The sequence below is a fragment of the Lepidochelys olivacea genome (genome assembly GCF_965140295.1).
Source record: "Lepidochelys olivacea isolate rLepOli2 genome assembly, chromosome: 4".
Lineage (NCBI taxonomy): Eukaryota > Metazoa > Chordata > Testudines > Cheloniidae > Lepidochelys > Lepidochelys olivacea.
The window spans coordinates 17,511,505-17,531,949 of NC_140414.1; the positions used below are offsets into that span (position 1 = coordinate 17,511,505).

The 20,445-nt window shown below is 48.7% G+C and overlaps 1 protein-coding gene across 1 annotated transcript; it reads left to right on the forward strand.

Moving 5' to 3' along the window:
- Window positions 1-9,025: 9,025 nt before the first annotated feature.
- On the forward strand, window positions 9,026-11,677 carry LOC311520271 (growth-regulated protein homolog alpha-like). Its single transcript, XM_084627636.1, has 4 exons — window positions 9,026-9,554; window positions 9,902-10,028; window positions 10,121-10,204; window positions 10,727-11,677. Exons 1-4 carry the CDS (start codon window positions 9,203-9,205, stop codon window positions 10,743-10,745), a joined length of 582 nt encoding a protein of 193 aa, XP_084483762.1. The 5' UTR covers window positions 9,026-9,202; the 3' UTR covers window positions 10,746-11,677.
- Window positions 11,678-20,445: the final 8,768 nt, after the last annotated feature.

The following is a 20,445-nucleotide window of genomic DNA, read 5'->3' on the forward strand; positions in this document are numbered from 1 at the left end:
TTCCTAAAATTTGCCTGGCCTTTATTTCCATTCATTGTCATATATTACATATCTTGGTCTTAAATTATGCATGCAATTAAATCCTGTGAATTTGGCCAAAGGCTCAGCTACGCTGCCTAAATTTGCACTGTTACGGCGTTATGGGCCAGAGCGTTTAGGCTGAACTTCTAACCAGCTCACTGGGAACTCTGCACTCAGTGGTGGCACGGTTGGGCCCTATATTGCTAAAGTTCCATTTAAAGGGAAACAAAATGAATTGGGAAGTTGATACTTAACAACAACTAAATTATTAGGAATATCCACCTCCCTCTCGAAGATAAATTTGGTTACAAGCATGAAAAAGAAATAACCTCCTGTCTCTGAAATAAATATTAAAAGTAAAATTTGTAACCACTCCGTCTCAAAACATGTTCCCAGATGTAAATTGTGAGTTAGCATGACAATTTATCTTATATGGAATGGGGAAAAAAAGAGGATTCTTGCATAAGTCAAAATAATTTCCAGGTCAAATTCTGATTAGATGGGCCTTTACTTTAGAGAAGTAGGGGAAAGCACATTACAAGGTAGCGCCTCACTGTTCTTAAACCGAATGGATCACCTAAATTGGAAAGGCACAGAGGAAGTTTGGGTCTGGTCCTATTCAGTGGACAGAGGGAGATAAAGACCTGGGGAAAGCCTGAATCCAAGGGAATTTAAGGTGAGTGAAACTACAGGTGGTCTAAGTATGATCTCAGCTTTCACCAGTGGGGTACATCAAAGGGAATGGAGTTCAGAAGTGAGATGAAAATCAGATCCCCGCTGTCTCAGAAGGCCCGGAAACTTATCTGCAATTCCAGCTCTCCCACCTACACCCCTGCTTCCGTTCTCTCTGACACAAACACTTCTAATGCTGCACCCAGTTCAGCAGAGCTTTACTTTCCCTCCCTGAGCCACAAAGCATTTTCTCTAAATAAGTCCAACTCCTCCATATAAGCGAGGTTGTTAACAGAACTGGCTTTGGCCAGATCCAATATGAATAAAGGAGGGGCAAACTCTGCCTACGCATCTCAACCCTGCCATGCAACACACCTGCTCTTCAGGCTGACTCTCTCCGGAGCAAACCACCAGCTGTGCCAAATTACAGAGTGGTTTCATAAAGTGGGTCAAGCAGCCTCCCAGGGCTTCTGACTTGAGGGGGTTGTTTTTCATGATGTAAAGTTCACTAATTTTAGAACCCAATTAGCAGTGCTCATGGGATTGCCTTCTGAATCATTTGTTCATAAACTCAGGGCAGCCAGACATTTGACTGTCCCAACAGGAAAAGTGGCCTATAGACAAGCTAGTCTAGCAGTCTGCCTTCATTACATCACTGGTTGGCAATGTCACTGTGTTTACTTTTCAGGTATCTGTGACATCTGTACTGTCTTTTGCTGTACTGTACATCGTGTTTAACACTAATGAATTAGGGGAACAGACTACATTAAATCTTTGGAAGCGATTGTCTTCTTGTTTGCACACTACATGGCACAATGGGGTGCTGGTCCATGATTGGGGTTCCTAGGCTTCACCTCAGTACAAATAATTAAGAGTCAGGCTGTAAGAGCCATCTCCCCCAGAAAGTCCCTGCACTGGAGGAGGAAAGGAGTATACACCATATCTCTCTATTCTTGAACACATTGGCCAAGGAAAGACGAGCTGAACAGTAGAGGACAGACACTTTGCAGGCAGTTCTGTCCATCAGCAAGAGAGGAGGGATGCAACAGGAGAACATGGATACCACTTTAGGGACCATCCTGTGAAACAAGACTAAGACCTTCAGTGAAAGCAATGGTCTAACCACCGCAAGGGAGAGAACACAATAGAGGGGGCTGTAATAAGCTGTGTGGCTGCAAACGACAGACCCTGCCGGCATCAGCTAAATGACATGCAAGTCATATCCCAGACTGAAGCCAGGAACTTTGACTTCAACACCACAAAGCCCCTGCCTCTGGTAGCTAAAGCAGAGCATTGGTCAGCTCTGGTGTTCATACTATGGATTAGGCCTTCTGGGGTAGCAGTCACGAGCGAGCGACATAGTTACGCGCACTTGAGCAGGTCTGACATGCAGATGGCATCAATACACATACACACTTAGCCAATGAAATACACATTGCAGAAATTAAAAGGGGCACCTGATCGCCTGTTAGTGCCCAGGTCACAAAGACCACCAGCAATATTGACTGTATCTGCAAAAGAAACTAAGGCTGGATTAGACATGGAGACTGTCCTCTCATCCCTAGAGATGCTCTTTTGAGATCAGCAAAAGGAGAAGCGTGTAGAAGCTGACCTGATCACTGGGTAAAGAGAGGGCTTTGGTCCACTGGGCTATCCATCCAGTTTTTTCTTATGAACACAGGTTTTTAAATGTTTGAGTAAATTTGGGAACAGATGGTTATCACAAACTGTGGCTTTTTGCTCTGTTTGCAGGGCCTGGGATGGCAGCTCTGTTAATGGTAGACAGACCAGGATGAAAGATTCCAACCCAGGCTGGAGTGCAGCAGCTGAGGAGATCTCTATGAATAAAAGACTGGAAGAGATGCCTATCCACTGCGCTGTTGGTGTTGCCATTCAGCACCACACCTGAAAGAAATAGAGGACTTTGGGCCTACTCTGGAGTCAACTGAAGTCAATGCTGGGTGCTGGGTGCTCACTCAGCAATTTTGAAAACCAAGTTACTTAACACAGACAACTAAATATGTATTTGGATCATAATTTTAGGCACCGTTAAAAAAACCCATGGCCTGTATTTCAAAGAGCTATGGGCCACCTTTTCAACAGCGTTCATCACACGACAGCTCCTGTTTGGAAAATCTGGGCACTCCCTTTGTGTTTAAAGTACTCATTATCCAGTAGCTCCGGTGGATACGCAGAGGGCAGAACTCTTTTGGAAATCTGACCATCTAGATGTTTAAGTGGGAGCTGAGCAGTTTTGAAAATCCAGACCAATTCTGCTTTTGGCTGTATTCTTCTAAGGATACCCGAAGTGTCCGGTACAACGGCATTCATTTACTGGGAGCAGGGACAGGTCCTACCTTGTCCCGTGTCAAGGATGAACAAAGTCAGCACAGCCGCTTTCTGATGCCCTTAAAAAGAAAAATAATGTCTTCATTCCCCATCCAAAGTGTGACAGCGACATGAAACAAATTGCTGGGAAGTGGAAAATGTGGCTCGCACATTTATCCTTCAGTTACAACATTCATTTTGTCCTCTCTGTGTCATCATTTCTAGCAGTTGACACACTATCCCCCGACTAAGATGCATGCTTGTGCAGTTACTCCCATTCCTGTGGTCTTCCCTGTTTCAAACACTTCAGCATGTCTGAGCATGAAATCTGATCCACTGACCTTTGCTGTGCCAATTTTACCGATACAAGAGATTAATGTATTCACCGCTGCTCACCGCTTTAATAGGCATTGAACCACCCAGTCGCTCTCATATTTCACCACCTCCTGGCTGTGTAACCAAGCCTTGAGGCTTCTACTCATATAGTGGAAGAGTCTAGCCATGGGCTCATCCCAGTTTTGGAATCTAGATGGTGTGCAGATCATTTTCTAGAGTCATGCAGCTCTGACCCTGGAAGGAGTTCACTCTTTCAGGGTGAGCACTCAGTTTTGACTTTGTGGACAGTGCCTAACCCGAGGTGTGAGCATGGGTTACATTAGGATGAGTGAGTCTCAAATGATTTGAAGGTTCCTTATCTGAAAACTCTTCTTATTAATTAATTATTAATCATTATTATTATTGCAGTAGCACCTTGAAAGCATAGTCAAGGGCCCCATTATGGTAGGTGCCTAGAAACATGGAGTAAAAAATAAAAAGGCCACCTTTCTGGCCGCACGGAGCCCTCCTGGGTTGGAATCCAGGCCCCAGGTCAACAGGAGTTTTGCCATTTGCTTCAGTAGGGCAGGATTTCAGCCCGATGTGTCACAAAAATGTACACAAATGCCTTGGAAGTAGAAAACGCACAAGATCAGATTCCAGCAGACTTGAGGAAAGCTGGGGGAAGGACTGGGTATCTGCCTCCTGGGGAAAATGGAAAGACAATAGCTCCATGTAGGTGTCCAGCATAAAAAGTGTAGTTGGCCCCTCTCAGAACCTGTTCCCCACTTGATAGTGAAGATTGTCTCCTCTTCCCACCCCTTGTCCCCATGACTGATCCTTTGCTAGGGCATGCAGAGGTGCCGTGACAGTCAGCTGTGAAGTGGAGGGGTAACAAGAGGAGCCTGTCTGCATTAAGTAGGTTGTCTTGCCATGCAGGAGCAGCCCCACCCGGGGAAGAGCTCCTCACCTTGCTCTGCTATCAGGCAGCTCAAAAAGCAGCACCCAGTTAACAGGAAGGAGAGGCATGTGCAGGGCTCTTGTGTGATTGGGAAAGAGCACATAACTGGGGGTGGACAGGGCGGAGAAGGGAGCAGGTTAGTAGCACAAATGGGAAGGGTTGGGAGAACCATGGACAAGTGGATTGGAGAAGAGAACAAGCCTGGACCTGGGAGAAGGAGAAGGGGGACCCAGCTAGGGATGATCATAGGTGGAGGAATGGGAAGAAGGCAGTGAGAAGCAGATACGGAGAGTGGGGAGACCAAAGGGGATGGGAGGGGGACAGGCAGGGCAGGGATGACGTGCGTGAGACAGAACAGCAAGGGCAAGGGAAGCAGAGGAGGGGGAAAAAGGAAGAATGAACCTAAAACAGGGAAAGAGGAGGAGACAGAAGCAAACAAGCTTCCCACTCAGGCAGGAGATGTTCCCGCTACAAGAGCTTATTCAAATTTCAGAGCTGGAGAAGCACCGGGGGGCTCAGCCACCTGAGCTAAGGCCAGAAAGCTGGACATGGGGTGGGAAGACAGAGGAGACACCTATGAGGGAGGGGATGTGGAGAGATCTCCTTTCTCTTGGCATGGAAAGATTCCTTGAATGCATCCCTTTATCCAAACCCAGCTTCCCCGCTTGGCTTGGCTTTCCTTCCCCACCCCCATTCCCTCACCCATTGCATTTGGAGAAGCTGTGTCACCTCTGCCTGCCTACAACTCCCTGGCAGGCTTCAGGCACTCAGCCTCCTTTTGGCTACTAGCCGGCCCATGCTGGATAGTTGGGTAACGTTACTATTGCTGGCTCTGGCTCCAGGGTAATGTGCTCATTTTATTTTCCGAACTGTGGTTTAATAGTTGGTGTTTTCTTGGTGGCTAACTGCTCTGGATTCTGTGGTTGCACACTGTGAACCAACTTACGTGGAGTGATCTAGTTACTATTATTAGCTCATTCTTTCCCTCCCTTTCCTTTTCTCATCACTGGAATCATTTTGGCGTCTCTCCCACAAGGACGTTATGTTTGTTGCCTTGTGTTGGTTCACCACCTAGCTGTGCAACTGGGATGCCTTCTCCTTGGTTCGGTACGTTTTGTGGGAGGACACAAAGCACAGGGCCTGCTCGTGTTCTGACCAGTCAGTGGACCACACCTCCTCCTCAAAAGGGCTGTCTGTGTTAAGTAGGTCTTGCTTTGTAGGAGCAGCACCACCCAGGGTATTTCATGTGGCTCTGGGGAAGGACTCCTCACCTTGCTCTGCTATCAGGCAGCAAAATCGCCTTATGCGCGATACTGTTGGTATCCTGACTCCAGTCCATCTGGCTCAGTGTGGGGAACAGAGCTGTGGAGTCCTATCCCCAGACACTGCATCACTCCACTGTCCTGACTCTCAGATGAGTGGTTTTGGAACCGTGCTCTAGAATACCGTCGTACTTTCCTATACAAGGGATGGCACCTGCCTGTCCTCGCTAGCCAGGGAGAAGATATCAGGACCTTGTTATAGATCCCCACTGTGCCTGATCCACAGAGGTAATGAGTCTGTTATTGCCTCCACTGGAGAACCTGGCTCTGATGTGACAGCCACCATCTTGGCTGACAAAACCGGTGTTGGACCTGGGATCTTCAGAGCTAATAACCATGAGCTGCTGCAGCTTGAGCTAAAGCCCCCTAGCTAGGCCTGGAGCAGACTCCTATCCTATGTAGACGGGGCATGGCCAGGGGGGACCTGTAACACACTCACTAGTGGATTACACAAGCCCTACTGGCATAAATATCCCCACGTCTCAAATTCTTCTTAGATGCACATCAGAAAAATCTGCAGTCTTGTTGCTCCAACAGTCATGGAAAGTGAACGCAGAATGGGCATAAACCTGACTGAAGGGAATTCAGTTCAAGCAAATGTTTATCCACCATTTTTGCACTCTCAGTACATCTCTAATTTCTCTGTCATTCAGTGTGTGGTAGGTGTTCGTACAAGGCATCAAAACTAGTTCAGGACAGATTTAACTTTCAGGCCAAGGTCCAGGTTAATTCTTGGGCAAGTTAGACACTTCGGTCACAGGATTAAGACATTCTGACACGTCATAATTGTCCTTCTGCCTTGCATTACAACAAATGGGTTTAGTTAGTTACAACACAGGAAGGAACTGGAAGGAAATAGGCTCCTACTCCCTGAATAATATTGCTAAGTTACATGTTGGGTGACAAGTCATGTTTGTTGATCAAGGAGGACTTCCTTCTAGATGTAATTAAGCAATTCCCAAGGGTGTCTTTTAGCTCCTTCATGCAATGAGTTGCTGCTGCCTCTTTCACGAGTTAAGATTACCTCATTCCCGGAGGGCACCTGAAACTCAACTTCACCTTTAAATAATAAATGTATCTTAAACAGAAGCTCTGATGAATTAATGCTGAATCCTATTGGAATTCACCAAAAGACAAGTTACGGACACCATTTTTTCGGGATGAGCCTTCTAGTAAGTAAGTGTCAGCTGACGTAGTAAGAATGATTTTTCCTCAAAAAAATGCACTGGCATATTTTGCCCCACATGGTATGGGAACTGTTCAGCAAGGACTGTACCACACGTCAAAATAGGTCTTGCCAACCTTCCGTTCAGCTGTGTGAGACTTTACCAAGCTGTTGCTGGAAATACAGTTATTCCATGGAAAGACAAAGTAAATAAATAAATAAATAAAAAATAAGGTTATGTCAATGACTTGGGAAGAAGGATTTCCCCCCTTCTACTATGTGCTTCCAGCCATTTGCAATAAGCCAGATGTGGACTTTTAGCTTTGGAAGATGCATCATAGCATCATTCCTGGGGGTTTTTTAGTGCACAGCTACGTACGTGTGTGTGTGTGTGTAAAACTGTTCCCCCAGTTTTGAATGTCTGGTCATTTTTAGGTGTTGCTGTAATTTGCCCATAAGTTTGCAGAGCAAGAAATGTTTAGGGGTGCCATAGCTGTCAGATGACACAGACTCACTCACTGGTAAACTACATTTTAGGCATTACTGTAATATAAACAAATCATAAGGTTGTGTCAATGATCTGGGAAGAAGGATTTCCCCCCTCCTACTATGTGCTTCCAGTCATTTGCAATAAGCCAGATGTGGAGTTTTAGCTTCAATAGATAACAGTGAAATCTGAGCTCCTCATCAGATCCCGGGGCAAGACCCCTGGATTAATGTAACAGCTAACTGTGCTTGCTGGGCTCATAAATACATGACCTCCCGAATGTCACCAACATGTTTACAGTCTTAGCTTCTCCTTTCCTGTAAAAATTTTGCAATTATGGAGAGCGTGAGCCTGCAGATGTAAAAAAAACCCTGCACAGTCATCTTAAAATACAGGGCCCACACTGCTTAATAGCAAATACTGCTGATGGTGCAGATTGATCGTGCTAATGCTGTTGGCGAGTGTTAGAATAGGTGACGTAGTTTCATAAAGGGAGCATTAGAGGTCTAATAAAAAGCTATGCCACTGAACGGAGCAGCAAGAGGCACTAAGATCCCACGAACTAGCCTGAGCAGGGAGTTAGCTGGAGACAGTACATGAACTCGAGGGACAAAGCTGCCCTCTGCTTCACCTGTTCACCCAGACTGGCTTCACTGAAACCAAGGGCAGAATCTGATAAATGGCGTCACCCCCTTTAGCCTGATGCAGACAGGCCAAACCCTATGTGCACTATACGGCTCTGCTCCTGCCCTCATTACACCAGGGGTACAAGGTCTGCCTCTCTGCACTGCAAGGCAGCCTATCTTCGTGTAATTACATATTCATCCCGTGGTAAAATGACTTGTGTGTAAGGAAATACTTCTCCAAACTGACCCCAGAGCTCTCCTCACTCCCCCGAGAGAGGTGAGACTTTGCTCAGGGTTGACACCGATTCTGGAATTGAAGGAGTTTGAAAGACACAAACGCCAGCAGGATTCTGGGCTGACCTGTGTCTTCATTCCCCCCTCAAGCTCAGAAATAATAAGACTGGGCATATTTCAGACCCCCCAGGCTGGTGGCCGTGCCCAGTTTCCGTCCCCTTCCCCTCCCACAGGGCGACTCACTGGCTAGGACAGGGGTGGCCAAACTTCCTGACCCTCACAGCCGCATGTGACAATCTTCAGAAGCCCAGGAGCCAGGTCGCTCCTGCCGGGGCCCAGCGCTGCACCCCCCAGGAGGCGCCTGTCAGGGCTTGGGGCTTCAGCCCTGCGGGGAGGGGAGGGGAGGGTTCAGCAGGCGTGCTGAAGCCCCAAGACCCCCCCCACCTCTCCGCTGGGCAGAAGCCAGAGGTGACACAGGAGGGCACGTGGGGGTCACATGCCCCCCCCCCGACTCTTGCCAGGGTTTCCTGACTCTGCTCGGTCACATGGTGCCACCGGGTGCCCTCCCTGCAGGGCAGCGGCTGGAACCAGCGAGCTGGGCGCTGTGGCCTGGCAAGAGGCTGCTGCAAACAGCGGGGCGCTGCAGGGACACCCGCTGCCTTCCCCCGCGGAGCCAAAGCAGCGGCCCCTCCCTGCCGCTTCCCGCTGTTTGCCGCGAGCTCTCCGCTTGCAGCCAGCACCTGGGAGCGCAGGGAGGGGCCCCGAGGGTAAGACAGCGCTGGCAGAAGCCCCTCGCCCACCCCACCGCAGGGCAGAAGGCCTGTCCAGTCCGGTAGGCACGGAGTGAGTGGGCACGGGGAGGGGGCCTCTACCGAGCCTTTCTATCTCGCGGGTCAGCCCCGTGTGGCCCCCCTGGGCTCCGAGAACACGCGCAGCTCAAAGCCCCCCGCGCACGCTCCTCCCCTGGCTCCCCCTCTGCTGCTCGGCCGGCCCGTGCGGGACCCGGCGGGCTCCGCTCTCCTGCGGCGGGCGCTGGCCCGGCTGAGCGGCAGCGGGGCGCTGGCTGCAGGGATGGGAGCCGGGAGCTGCGGCCGCACCGCTCGGGGACTTCCGGGCGGGGATCCCGGCCCCCGGGCCGGTCCCCGAGCCCAGCCCTTGGCGCGGGGCCGGGGCAGGCGGAGCCCGGCTGAAGCGGGTTTCTCCGGCCGCTCCGCCCCCTCTGCCCCGGGAATTTCCCGGCCGGGTCCCCGCGGGGATAAAAGCGACTGCGGGCCGCTGCGGTGGCTCAGAGCTGAGCCGAGCCCAGCAGCCCAGCACCAGCCTCCGCCGCCAGCCCGGACCATGAGCCGCCCCCGGAGCTTCGCCCTCGGCCGCCCCCTGCTGCTGCTGCTGCTCGTGGCGGCCTGCGCCGCGCTCTGCCGGGGTACGGGGCTCGCTGCGCCGGGCTGGCCTTGGGATCCGGGCTGGGGGAGTCTCGCTTCCCACTGGGCCTTGGAAGGACGGCTGGGACCCAGGTGTCCGAGAGCCGGCCGGATGCGGAGGGTGTCCGGGGTGGGTGGATGGGCCCCAGGTGTCCGAGAGCCGGCCGGATGCGGAGGGTGTCCGGGGTGGGTGGATGGGCCCCAGGTGTCCGAGAGCCGGCCGGATGCGGAGGTGTCCCGGGGGGATGGATCGGGCCCAGGGTGTGGGACGAGGGGTGTCCCCGGCCGCCCCCCTGCAGAGTATCTGGCCGCCGGCAGGAGCTGAGTCTTTCTCCCCCTCCCCTGACAGGGGCCCCCATGGCCGGCGAGCTGCGGTGCCAATGCGTGCAGACCGTCTCCGCGGTGATCGCCCCGAAGCGCATCGCCCTCGTGGAGCTGATCCCCGAGGGGCCCCACTGCGGGGTGCCAGAAGTCATGTAAGTGTCCGGGCCCTGCTGCCCCCTCCCAGCCCGCGCCCCCTCCCCGCCAGCCCCACGCTCACCCCGCTCTCCCCTCTGCCTCCCCGCAGAGCCACCACGAAGCAAGGCAAGAAAATCTGTCTGGAGCCCAGCGCGCCCTGGGTCAAGCTGATCCTCACCAAGATCCTGAGCAGGTACCTGCCCTGGGCCTGCGGCTGTTGGTGTTGGGCCAGCCCTGGTGCCCGCTGTCCCGGCTCACGGGAGCGTGGGCGGCAGACTCAGGCTGAAGCAGGGCTCCGGGTTGCGGGGACAAGGGGCGAGATGGGCCACTGAGTCTTAACCAGTGGATCCTTCTGATTACAATCCGCTGGCCCAGCTGGCCCCATCAGTCCGGCTCCGTTATCGGGGGAAAAACTAAGCCCAGGTGTCATGTAGCTAGAGGAGTGTAAATAAGTGTCTGTACTCTTTGCCCTTAAACAGGGCTGCTACCTGTGGCTGGTGGGGTCCCTGCCACTAAATGCCATTGATCGGAGCTGGATCAGCACTGGCCGCTCTTCCTTGTGACACACCCAGCTCCCGGGGGGCAGGCCCAGGCTAGTGCGCAGGGAATGCAAGCTCCGAGCCTGCAGAGGGGGAAGGCCAGAGCAGAAATGAGTCCAGCTGAGGTCTGTCCGGATGTCACTTGTAACGTGCTTTCTGTTGTCTGCCTCTTGCAGTAAATCTAACAAGCTGTGAGGGGAGAAGAGGAAATGAACAAGGAACGACAACACCAACTACCTGTGTGCACAAGGGGAACCCAGGGCGAGAGAGAATGGGGACCTGCGGCTGGACAACTAGCCAGGGCGAACTCTCTTCTTTTGAAGATCTGATAGAGCAGCCCCCGCTCCCTTCAACTTCAATGGTTCCACAAAGTTCTTACAACCTGTGCTTATTTATGTATTTATTAATACAGCTCTGTATAGCTCTTCAACAGCTAGGTATTTTTGTTCAGCACCTTAGATCTTTCTGATCACCTGAAGGGACAATGCGGCAGTGGTGGCTCAAGAGATGGCTTGTTGTTAATGGAGTCCACATTCTCAATAAGCCATCACCTCAGATACTCTGAGCAGCTCAAGATGGATAGTACTGTGAAGCTGGGCCTTTCACACTGGGGATGTGCAGGTTGCCTGCTGGCTTGTGAATAACCAGAGCTTTGGATTCTGGAGTTGCCAAGCATTTAGCCTTTGTGCCCACAACTATGTAGGATTACAAAACGAAATCCCATTGGAACAAGCACAGTAACTTGCTCCTGTCCTGAAATGTGTTGCCAAGACACATGCCCCTGGGACACACAATCATTGCTTGGTTAGGCGAAACAGACTAGCAGCTATTCTCCTTTCCTAGAAAAGCAATCTTTGTGAAAATGTGGCTTCCATCACTAGCTGAAGCTTCTGCATACTCTTTAGGGCTCTCTTTTGATGAGTGTTCAGTTATTTCTATGCAATTTAAATATTTGCTATTTATGCTGAAGGTTTAAGAACAGTAATGTTCTGAACATCCTTGGACATTTTATGTCTTCATGGTATGACACACTGTCATGTTTTGTGTAGAAGTGGTATTGCAAATTGTACGGTACTAAAACGCAGTAATTGTAATAATGGCGGGAGTTACGCATTAAATAAATATTTTCTGATGAAAAGCGGTTGAGTCTTCTACTCAGTTAAGTGTTCATGTACATGTATGTGTCACAGTGAGACCCCTGGAAAAGTGTGGTCTGGGTGGGAATTGGTAGAAGATACTGTCAAAGTTTGACTCAGACTCACAATTTATCAGACCACTCTCTTTTATTAGCAAAGCTGCTCTGCTAATACATTTAGAAGTGAGCCCCCCGAGTGGGGCTTGTGTCTTTTAATTTATACAGTTTTTTGGAGAACAAGTTACAGAGAAGTTACAGACAAAAGAAGAAAAAGATTTTAGTCACCACCCTTCGAGATCCCTGAGACCAGTCACGTATCTTCAATTACCTGCCACCCCATATGTATCTCCTTTAACAGCTTCCAGTTAACTTAACTAATTGCCCTTCACACCTTCCATTCTGATACCTGCTTCTTAGAGGTTCTGGCTCTATCTTAATTGCTTCTCCATTCAAAAGCGAACTGTCCCTACGTGTGCTCCCTCAGATACTTTGTAACATGTTTTGGCATGCCCTCTCATATACAATGTATCCAGCATGTCCCCTTATACAATGTTATACTTCCACAATACACACCTGCCTTCAAGCTTCCTCCCCTGCCCTATTTTATTGAATGTTTGTCTGCTTTTAACAGACTCTTGGGTCCAGTTGCAATAGATAAACTCCTCATCTGCAGACCTCATTGTGAAGGGAAATTCAGCCTCGGAAAGTGGTTTGTGGCTATGAAAGCTGCGAGGTCTTGCACATTTGCTTAACTTTCCATGAGATGACTCGTGCTTAAAGCACCCTGCAAGATCAGGCACATAATGATTCGTTGCTGCTATAGGAAACAAGACAGCTCCAAGGAAAAAGCCTAGAAGACACTTGCTTTATATATAAAGTAATTTTCAGGGCATGTGCAATGCTCTAGCTCTAAAAAAAAAAAGGAGGGGGAGCATTTGTCGAAATTTGTAAAAGTGCAGTATCCCTCTATCTAGTTACATCCTAACTGTTAGACCTATAGGCACAGATTCACTACATTGTCCACGGACATATAATTTAGTGGGTGGAAAGACCAACTGCTGCTTCCTTATGGAATTTGGGCTGGACCACACACCATGGGGGCCCTATCTTGCTCCCACTGAAGCAAATGAGAGGCTTGCTGCTTCCTTATATTAGCCTGTGAGATGGTGGGGTATCAAGCCTTACAACCTGATGCACGCAGGACCCGACTACAAGTGTGAGGTTTGGGCTGGGTCTGAACTTGCCAACCCGAGACTTTCAGGCTTAGGGCCCGCAGGCCACTTCCCAGTGCTGAATAGCCCCAGCACTGCTGGGTTTGCTGCATCAGTTATTACAGGGGGAAAATTGCTGGAGCCTCGGTACCTCTTTCAGTACAAATTAAGCACTGCCTCGGCCTTGCTGTGCTGAGCACCCAGGTGTGAGTGACTCTCACTTCGCAGCCCCACCAGTGCAGGGCAGAGGCTGCCCGCAAGAGTAGGGCCCACCGTTTGGGCTGGTCTCCCTGCCCTGCAAATCAGCCCCAGTGAACCCTTAGAGCCACACACCACAGTCATGTGATCCAGGCTACAACCTACAGGCAAGTTCCCCTCCTTGAGCTGCTTTGTAGTTATTCCTCTGTGTCCCTACCCTGGAGAGCAACCCTGCCTCCGCAGGATGCAGCCAACTTCTCAGGCTCAGAGAGGATAAATTCTAGTGACTGGTGTGGGCTTCTTTCCAATGACCACTGGCTTTTCTGTAGGTGACATACTTTTAGGATCCACTATTGTAACATAAGAACATTCATATTGGGTCAGACCAAAGGTCCACCTAGCCCAGAGTCCTGTCCTCTGACAGTGGCCAATGCCAGGTGCCAATAGGGAATGAACAGAACAGGTAATCATCAAGCTTGGCTTAACAGTGAAATCCTTGCTGATCTTAAACATAAAAAAGAAGCTTACAAGAAGTGGAAGATTGGACAAATGATCAGGGAAGAGTATAAAAATATTGCTCGGGCATGCAGGAGTGAAATCAGGAAGGCCAAATCCCACCTGGAGGTGCAGCTAGCAAGAGATGTTAAGAGTAACAAGAAGGGTTTCTTCAGGTATGTTAGCAACAAGAAGAAAGTCAAGGAAAGTGTGGGCCCCTTACTGAATGAGGGAGGCAAGCTAGTGACAGAAGATGTGGAAAAAGCTAATGTACTCAATGCTTTTTTTTGCCTCTATCTTCATGAAGAAGGTCAGCTCCCAGACTGCTGCACTGGGCAGCACAGCATGGGGAGGACGTGACCAGCCCCCTGTGGAGAAAGAAGTGGTTCGGGACTATTTAGAAAAGCTGGATGAGCACAAGTCCATGGGGCCAGATGCGCTGCATCCAAGAGTGCTAAAGGAGTTGGTGGATGTGATTGCAGAGCCATTGGCCATTATCTTTGAAAACTCATGGTGATAGGGGGAAGTCCCGGACGACTGGAAAAAGGCTAATGTAATGCCCATCTTTAAAAAAGGGAAGGAGGAGGATCCTGGGAACTACAGGCCAGTCAGCCTCACCTCAGTCCCTGGAAAAATCATGGAGCAGGTCCTCAAGGAATCAATTCTGATGCACTTAGAGGAGAGGAAAGTGATCAGGAACAGTCAGCATGGATTCACCAAGGGCAAGTCATGCCTGACTAATCTAATTGCCTTCTATGATGAGATAACTGGCTCTGTGGATGAGGGGAAAGCGGTGGACATCTTGTTCCTTGACTTTAGCAAAGCTTTTGACACAGTCTCCCACAGTATTCTTGACAGTACGTTACAGAAGTATGGTCTGGATGAATGGACGAGACGGTGGATAGAAAGCGGGCTAGATTGTCGGGCTGAACGGGGAGTGATCAATGGCTCCATGTCTACTTGGCAGCCGGTATCAAGTGGAGTGCCCCAAGGGTCGGTCCTCAGGCCGGTTTTGTTCAATATCTTCATTAATGATCTGGAGGATGGTGTGGATTGCACCCTCCGCAAGTTTGCAGATGACACTAAACTGGGAGGAGAGGTAGATATGCTGGAGGGTTGGGATAGGATACAGAGGGCCCTAGATGGGTGAGCATGAGCAGGTTTAACTTGACACACTGAGTAGTTCCATTGAGTCCACTGGGATTAGTCACAGTGCAGAAGATTAAGTCTTTGCAGGATCACAGTCTTAGTCTAATAATTTGGAGACTGAACCATGCCACTGAATGAAGTTTTTCATTTAAACTTCCCACAACTCATGTAAGTCTTATTTTAGGTGAGCTTTGCTTCTTACTGCACCACCATAAAGCAAAATAGGTAATTCAGTGCAGAAGAGAACAGTAATTTAAGGGCTTCAGAACCCTCTCTTTCACTGCTTTGACATACCACCATATTTGTAAGAAAGCTCGGGTCTTGGATCGTGATTCCGTTTGCTATTTCTTCCTCAATAATTATGTGGGCAAAGCCACATTGCAGTGCTGTTGAATGCACACAGTAAAAAGGAGACAGAAACACCACAACACTGGTGGGCAAACACTTTTCACAAAGCGATCACTCCATAGCTGACCTCTCAGTTCTCAGCCTCAAAGGAAACCTGCACAACACCTTCAAAAAGATGAGCCTGAGCGGTTACATTCATCACTTCACTAGAGACTACAAATCACAGTCTTGATGAAGACACTGATTTATTACAATCATTTGCCTTCCTTATGTCCTGTGGTCCCTTACAATATGCAAACTACTGATGCTAAACAATCCTTCCACCTTGTAGTTAACTGTGACACTCTAGTTACCTTTCCCAGACCACTAGAGTTCTGTGTAGCTCAAAAGCTTGTCTCTCACCAACAGAAGTTGGTTCAGTAAAAGATGTTACCTACCCCCCTCCTCTCTCTAATATCCTGGGGCCAACACAGCTACAACACACTGCAAACATGTATTCCCCTGGCATCTTCTTTCATGGTATCTATTCCACCAGTCATGGGCACTGATTCTCTTCTCACTTACACCAGTTTCACATCAGGGTAATTCCACTGACTCTACGAGAGTGACTCCTGAATCACATCCCTCAACAGGGCGTAAGATGACCTCAGGTCCATGCTGTTCAGCTCTCTGTATAGAAAACAGCACCAAGTTCATTCCCTTTCATCATAGTATTTTTCTATTTTCTTAGAGCCAAGAAGGAGTTAAAGCAAGCAGAATATAGCCACTCTGTCCAGTAAAGATAGGACTGGACATTTCTAGGCTCATCAAGGAAACCTGCACACCACTTTCAAAAGACAAGCCTGGGAACTTAAATTCATAACCGCTGGATACTAAAAACCATCCATTTAACAGAGACGCTGGTTTCATGGTCCATTTTACAACAGCTTGGAACCATCCTGCTGCCTAAAATAACTCTCCATAGTCCTAGGACTGCAGAAGTGATATTGCCCACTTCATTTTAAGTCAGCTCGTACAACATGATGCTCAAGGATCTGTCCCACCTTGTGTTTAGCGTGGACACTCTACTTTATTCTCGAGACCCACCGACAGAAGAGCTCGCAGAAGCTCAGAAGCTTGGTCCTTCCACCAACAGACCTTGGTCCAAGAGAAAGCTCTAGCTTTACCAAACTTCTCTCTTTCCTACCCTGGGACCACTGCAGCTACAACAACCCTGCAAACGCCGCACCCGGGCCGTGAGTCTGTGTGGTCTCCAGTGATTCTGAACACGGTTACTCTAATTGCGGGGCAGCCGCGTGTTACCTGTTGCAAAGGAGGAAGCTCGGGCTAACCAACAACACAAACATGCCCCCTTTAGGAAGTCGCAGGGAAGGCACCTGAACTTACCAGAAGTTCAGAAGGCGCTCAGAGCCCTGGTTCAGTCCCCAAGCCGAGCCAGGAAAGCAAAGGTCCCCAGGAGCCTGAGCGTGCGAGAGCCCAGCCTGGCTTCCTTTTGCTTTTGAAACAGCCCAGCCCCCGGGCGGGGTAGGGGGATCCTTCATTGAGCCCGGGCTTGCTTGAGCTGTCAGCGTTGGTGCTCCTTAAAGGGGTAGGACCCCCACCTCTGCCCCGTCCTTCCCAATCCAGTGGTACTAAAGGGTGTGCCTTTACACTGACACCCACAGGCACATAGGTGGGTCACTAGCAGCTTGCCCTACAGTCTACATGTCTATTCCCAGCACAGTGGCTTAAGCAGAACTAGCAGGGTGATCTGGTGGAACTAGAAATCCGAGCTGCCAGTCCCAGGGCGCACATACCCACTCGGATATTTCAAGCTCTTCCCTTCACAGCGGTGACAGAGCAAACTTTTTTATGGGAGCCGTCTGGTTTCAGGGAATGTATGATCCACACAGAGAGAACGGAAGCAGGGGTGTAGGTGGGAGAGCTGGAATTGCAGATAAGTTTCCGGGCCTTCTGAGACAGCGGGGATCTGATTTTCATCTCACTTCTGAACTCCATTCCCTTTGATGTACCCCACTGGTGAAAGCTGAGATCATACTTAGACCACCTGTAGTTTCACTCACCTTAAATTCCCTTGGATTCAGGCTTTCCCCAGGTCTTTATCTCCCTCTGTCCACTGAATAGGACCAGACCCAAACTTCCTCTGTGCCTTTCCAATTTAGGTGATCCATTCGGTTTAAGAACAGTGAGGCGCTACCTTGTAATGTGCTTTCCCCTACTTCTCTAAAGTAAAGGCCCATCTAATCAGGATTTGACCTGGAAATTATTTTGACTTATGCAAGAATCCTCTTTTTTTCCCCATTCCATATAAGATAAATTGTCATGCTAACTCACAATTTACATCTGGGAACATGTTTTGAGATGGAGTGGTTACAAACTTTACTTTTAATATTTATTTCAGAGACAGGAGGTTATTTCTTTTTCATGCTTGTAACCAAATTTATCTTTGAGAGGGAGGTGGATATTCCTAATAATTTAGTTGTTGTTAAGTATCACCTTCCCAGTTCATTTTGTTTCCCTTTAAATGGAACTTTAGCAATATAGGGCCCAACCGTGCCACCACTGAGTGCAGAGTTCCCAGTGAGCTGGTTAGAAGTTCAGCCTAAACGCTCTGGCCCATAACGCCGTAACAGTGCAAATTTAGGCAGCGTAGCTGAGCCTTTGGTCAGATTCACAGGATTTAATTGCGTGCATAATTTAAGACCAAGATATGTAATATATGACAATGAATGGAAATAAAGGCCAGGTAAATTTTAGGAAACATTTATTTATTTAAAAAAACTGAATAAACCTACAAGGATCATACAATGGAAATTCCAGAATCAAAAAGTCCATTTAATCACCAAAACATTCCTGCAACAATCTTTCATTATATTTATGCTCTGGTGCAATTTTTAAAAGGGACCACGTTATCTGACTATGGTGAATTCTTCTTAGAAGGTGATTAGATTTCTTCCACATTTTGTAAGCATTGCTATAATAACCTAGTGCTTTAAAATGCAAGATACAATTCAAAATGTGTGCAATATAAGGGCCTTGCCTTACAGAGTTTACAGTTGGAAATCAGATGATCTAAACAGGACAGGAATTCAAGGGCAGGAAGAAGAAGAGATTCAGAAATGGCATTATGTAAATTTCAATTCTGTTTCTTTGTTTTTTTTAAATTGTACCATCTGAAGTCCTTGGCATGCTGTCTGGAGCGACTCATAACCATGAATGCCTGCCTCAGGGCAGACTGTCAAAAGCAGGGCAGACACCCCTAACTGGTGGTATGTTCTATAATTAGATTGCCCCAACCCACTAACAAATGTGAACTCCCAAAGTACCACAGCAGTCTTATAATGGAGTCACAGACAGTCCCCTTATTGAAGTGTCTGTCTTGCGACCCAGGCAAGTCGTGCTCTGTGGTAAATGGTCACTTACACCAAAAATCACAAAATATTCCAGATAACACCCACTCCCAAGAGACCAGTCACTCATCCAGGTCAATTTGCATCCTAGTCTCACATCAGAGACAATGCAGGTAGCTAATTCTGTAGTAAGCTAACTAAAGGTTGATTAGCTAAGAAAAAGGAATGAGAGTTATTGAGAGGTTAAAGCAGGTACAAACCTATGTGCAGGTTAGTCACAGTCTATAATTTCAAATGGTAGCAGAGATGTAGTGATCTGCCATTTTCTCAGAAGCCTTTTAGGGCTACCCAGAATAACTCTGGGGATCTCCCTCTTCTTGTTCAGTTATTCTGCCCTATTCGAATACAGTCCAGAGATGAAGAACCTTTCCTTGTGATACACATAAGTGAAAATAATGCAAGTAGCATCCCATTAGTTTTCACCCAAATACATTCTGGTACATTGAACAATACATTTATACAATTCTTATACATTGACCTTTTTGGCCTGGCTTCCAGCTGCATTTGTCAGTTCTCAGCTGACTCGGTCCTGGCCGGAGCTGGCCCTTGGCTTACCAGCGTCACAGTCCTAATGACTATGCCCTTGCGTAAAAGGGATCCCATCAGTCATTTGGGGCCAAATCCTAAAGTCCTTCCTCGTCTGAATGTCAGTTTTCACTAGTAAGGATTGCAACAGTTGGCCTTGATAATATTAGTTTAGATTCCACTTCATTGCAGTGTTGATGTTTCTGCCGGGCAGAGACAGGGACAAGGAGAGGGGAAATTGTGCACATGGGCCCAAAGACAGAATTCGGTCCATAATAAATGAACCCTTCATCGGCACCACAGCAGTTTTCATAGAAAACCTGACACTGTGCCACACCTAAAGGACATGGCCCGTCTAAGGTTGCAGGGAGCAACATACACTCACTCCCTTAAGATCTGAGCACTGGAGAACAGACAGAAGCAACATCCACGTGTAGGAACAAGGTCCGTCCACGAGCTTTTCTTTGGGGGAGGGTGAATTTGAAGCCGATGGGAAAAAACGACCGCTGGGTTCACTCTGGGCTCTGTCCGACTCCCACTGGAGTCAGGATCAAGCCTCTCCTCTCCGGCAGGTTTCCCACATGACAGGGGTTCTCAAACTTCTCTTTGTGCTGGGCCCCTCTTTGAAAAGATTTCAGGCTGTGACGACCTCCCCCAAAAGGTGACAGCAAATTACTGGACAGACCCACAGGGGAATACTCATGCTATCGCCACCCTCACGGCTCTGCTGCTGGTGGCGGCACTGCCTTGAGAACTGAGCAGCCAGAGAGCAGTGGCTGCTGAACCCCCCCCCCCCCGCCCCCAGCTCCTCTTTCCCCCACTGACATTCTTGTGATCTCACAACCCCCCGGCAATAGGCTGGTGACCCCCTTTGGGGTCAGGACCCCCAGTGTGAGAAACTCTGCTCTGTTAGCTAGGAAAGATTTTTCCTATCACCGTCAGGCGTGTGTGCGGAACATAACTGATCAGATGTTTTGGGGATTAGCTATCCAAATTGTCTTCCCTTGGCTACTGTATAAAAAATGAAAATCTAAACGAAAATCCCTCTCTTACTTTTGAACACTGGGATGTCATGTATTACACTGGAGACAGTGGATGCCTTCATGAAATACATGAATACAGTGGTTCTGAAACTCTTTTCTATGGTCCAGAGCTCTTCCTGATGGTGTGCAGAAAGATAAGCAAATCGTGGACATCATCAGAGTGTTGGGATGGGAGTGTCCGTAAGGTCATCTTCTGAAGTGGTCCACAAGAGGAAGGCTTGTAAAAGCATACTATGCTACCAGCACACAATGAATCCTACTTCTGATTGTGTTTCCTCTGAGTGAGGAGTTAATGTAGCCACCTTACTGACAAAGCACGCTGTAATAGTTAAATAAATACAGTACAATCTTGCTGCACTACAAACAAATATTTAATAAATA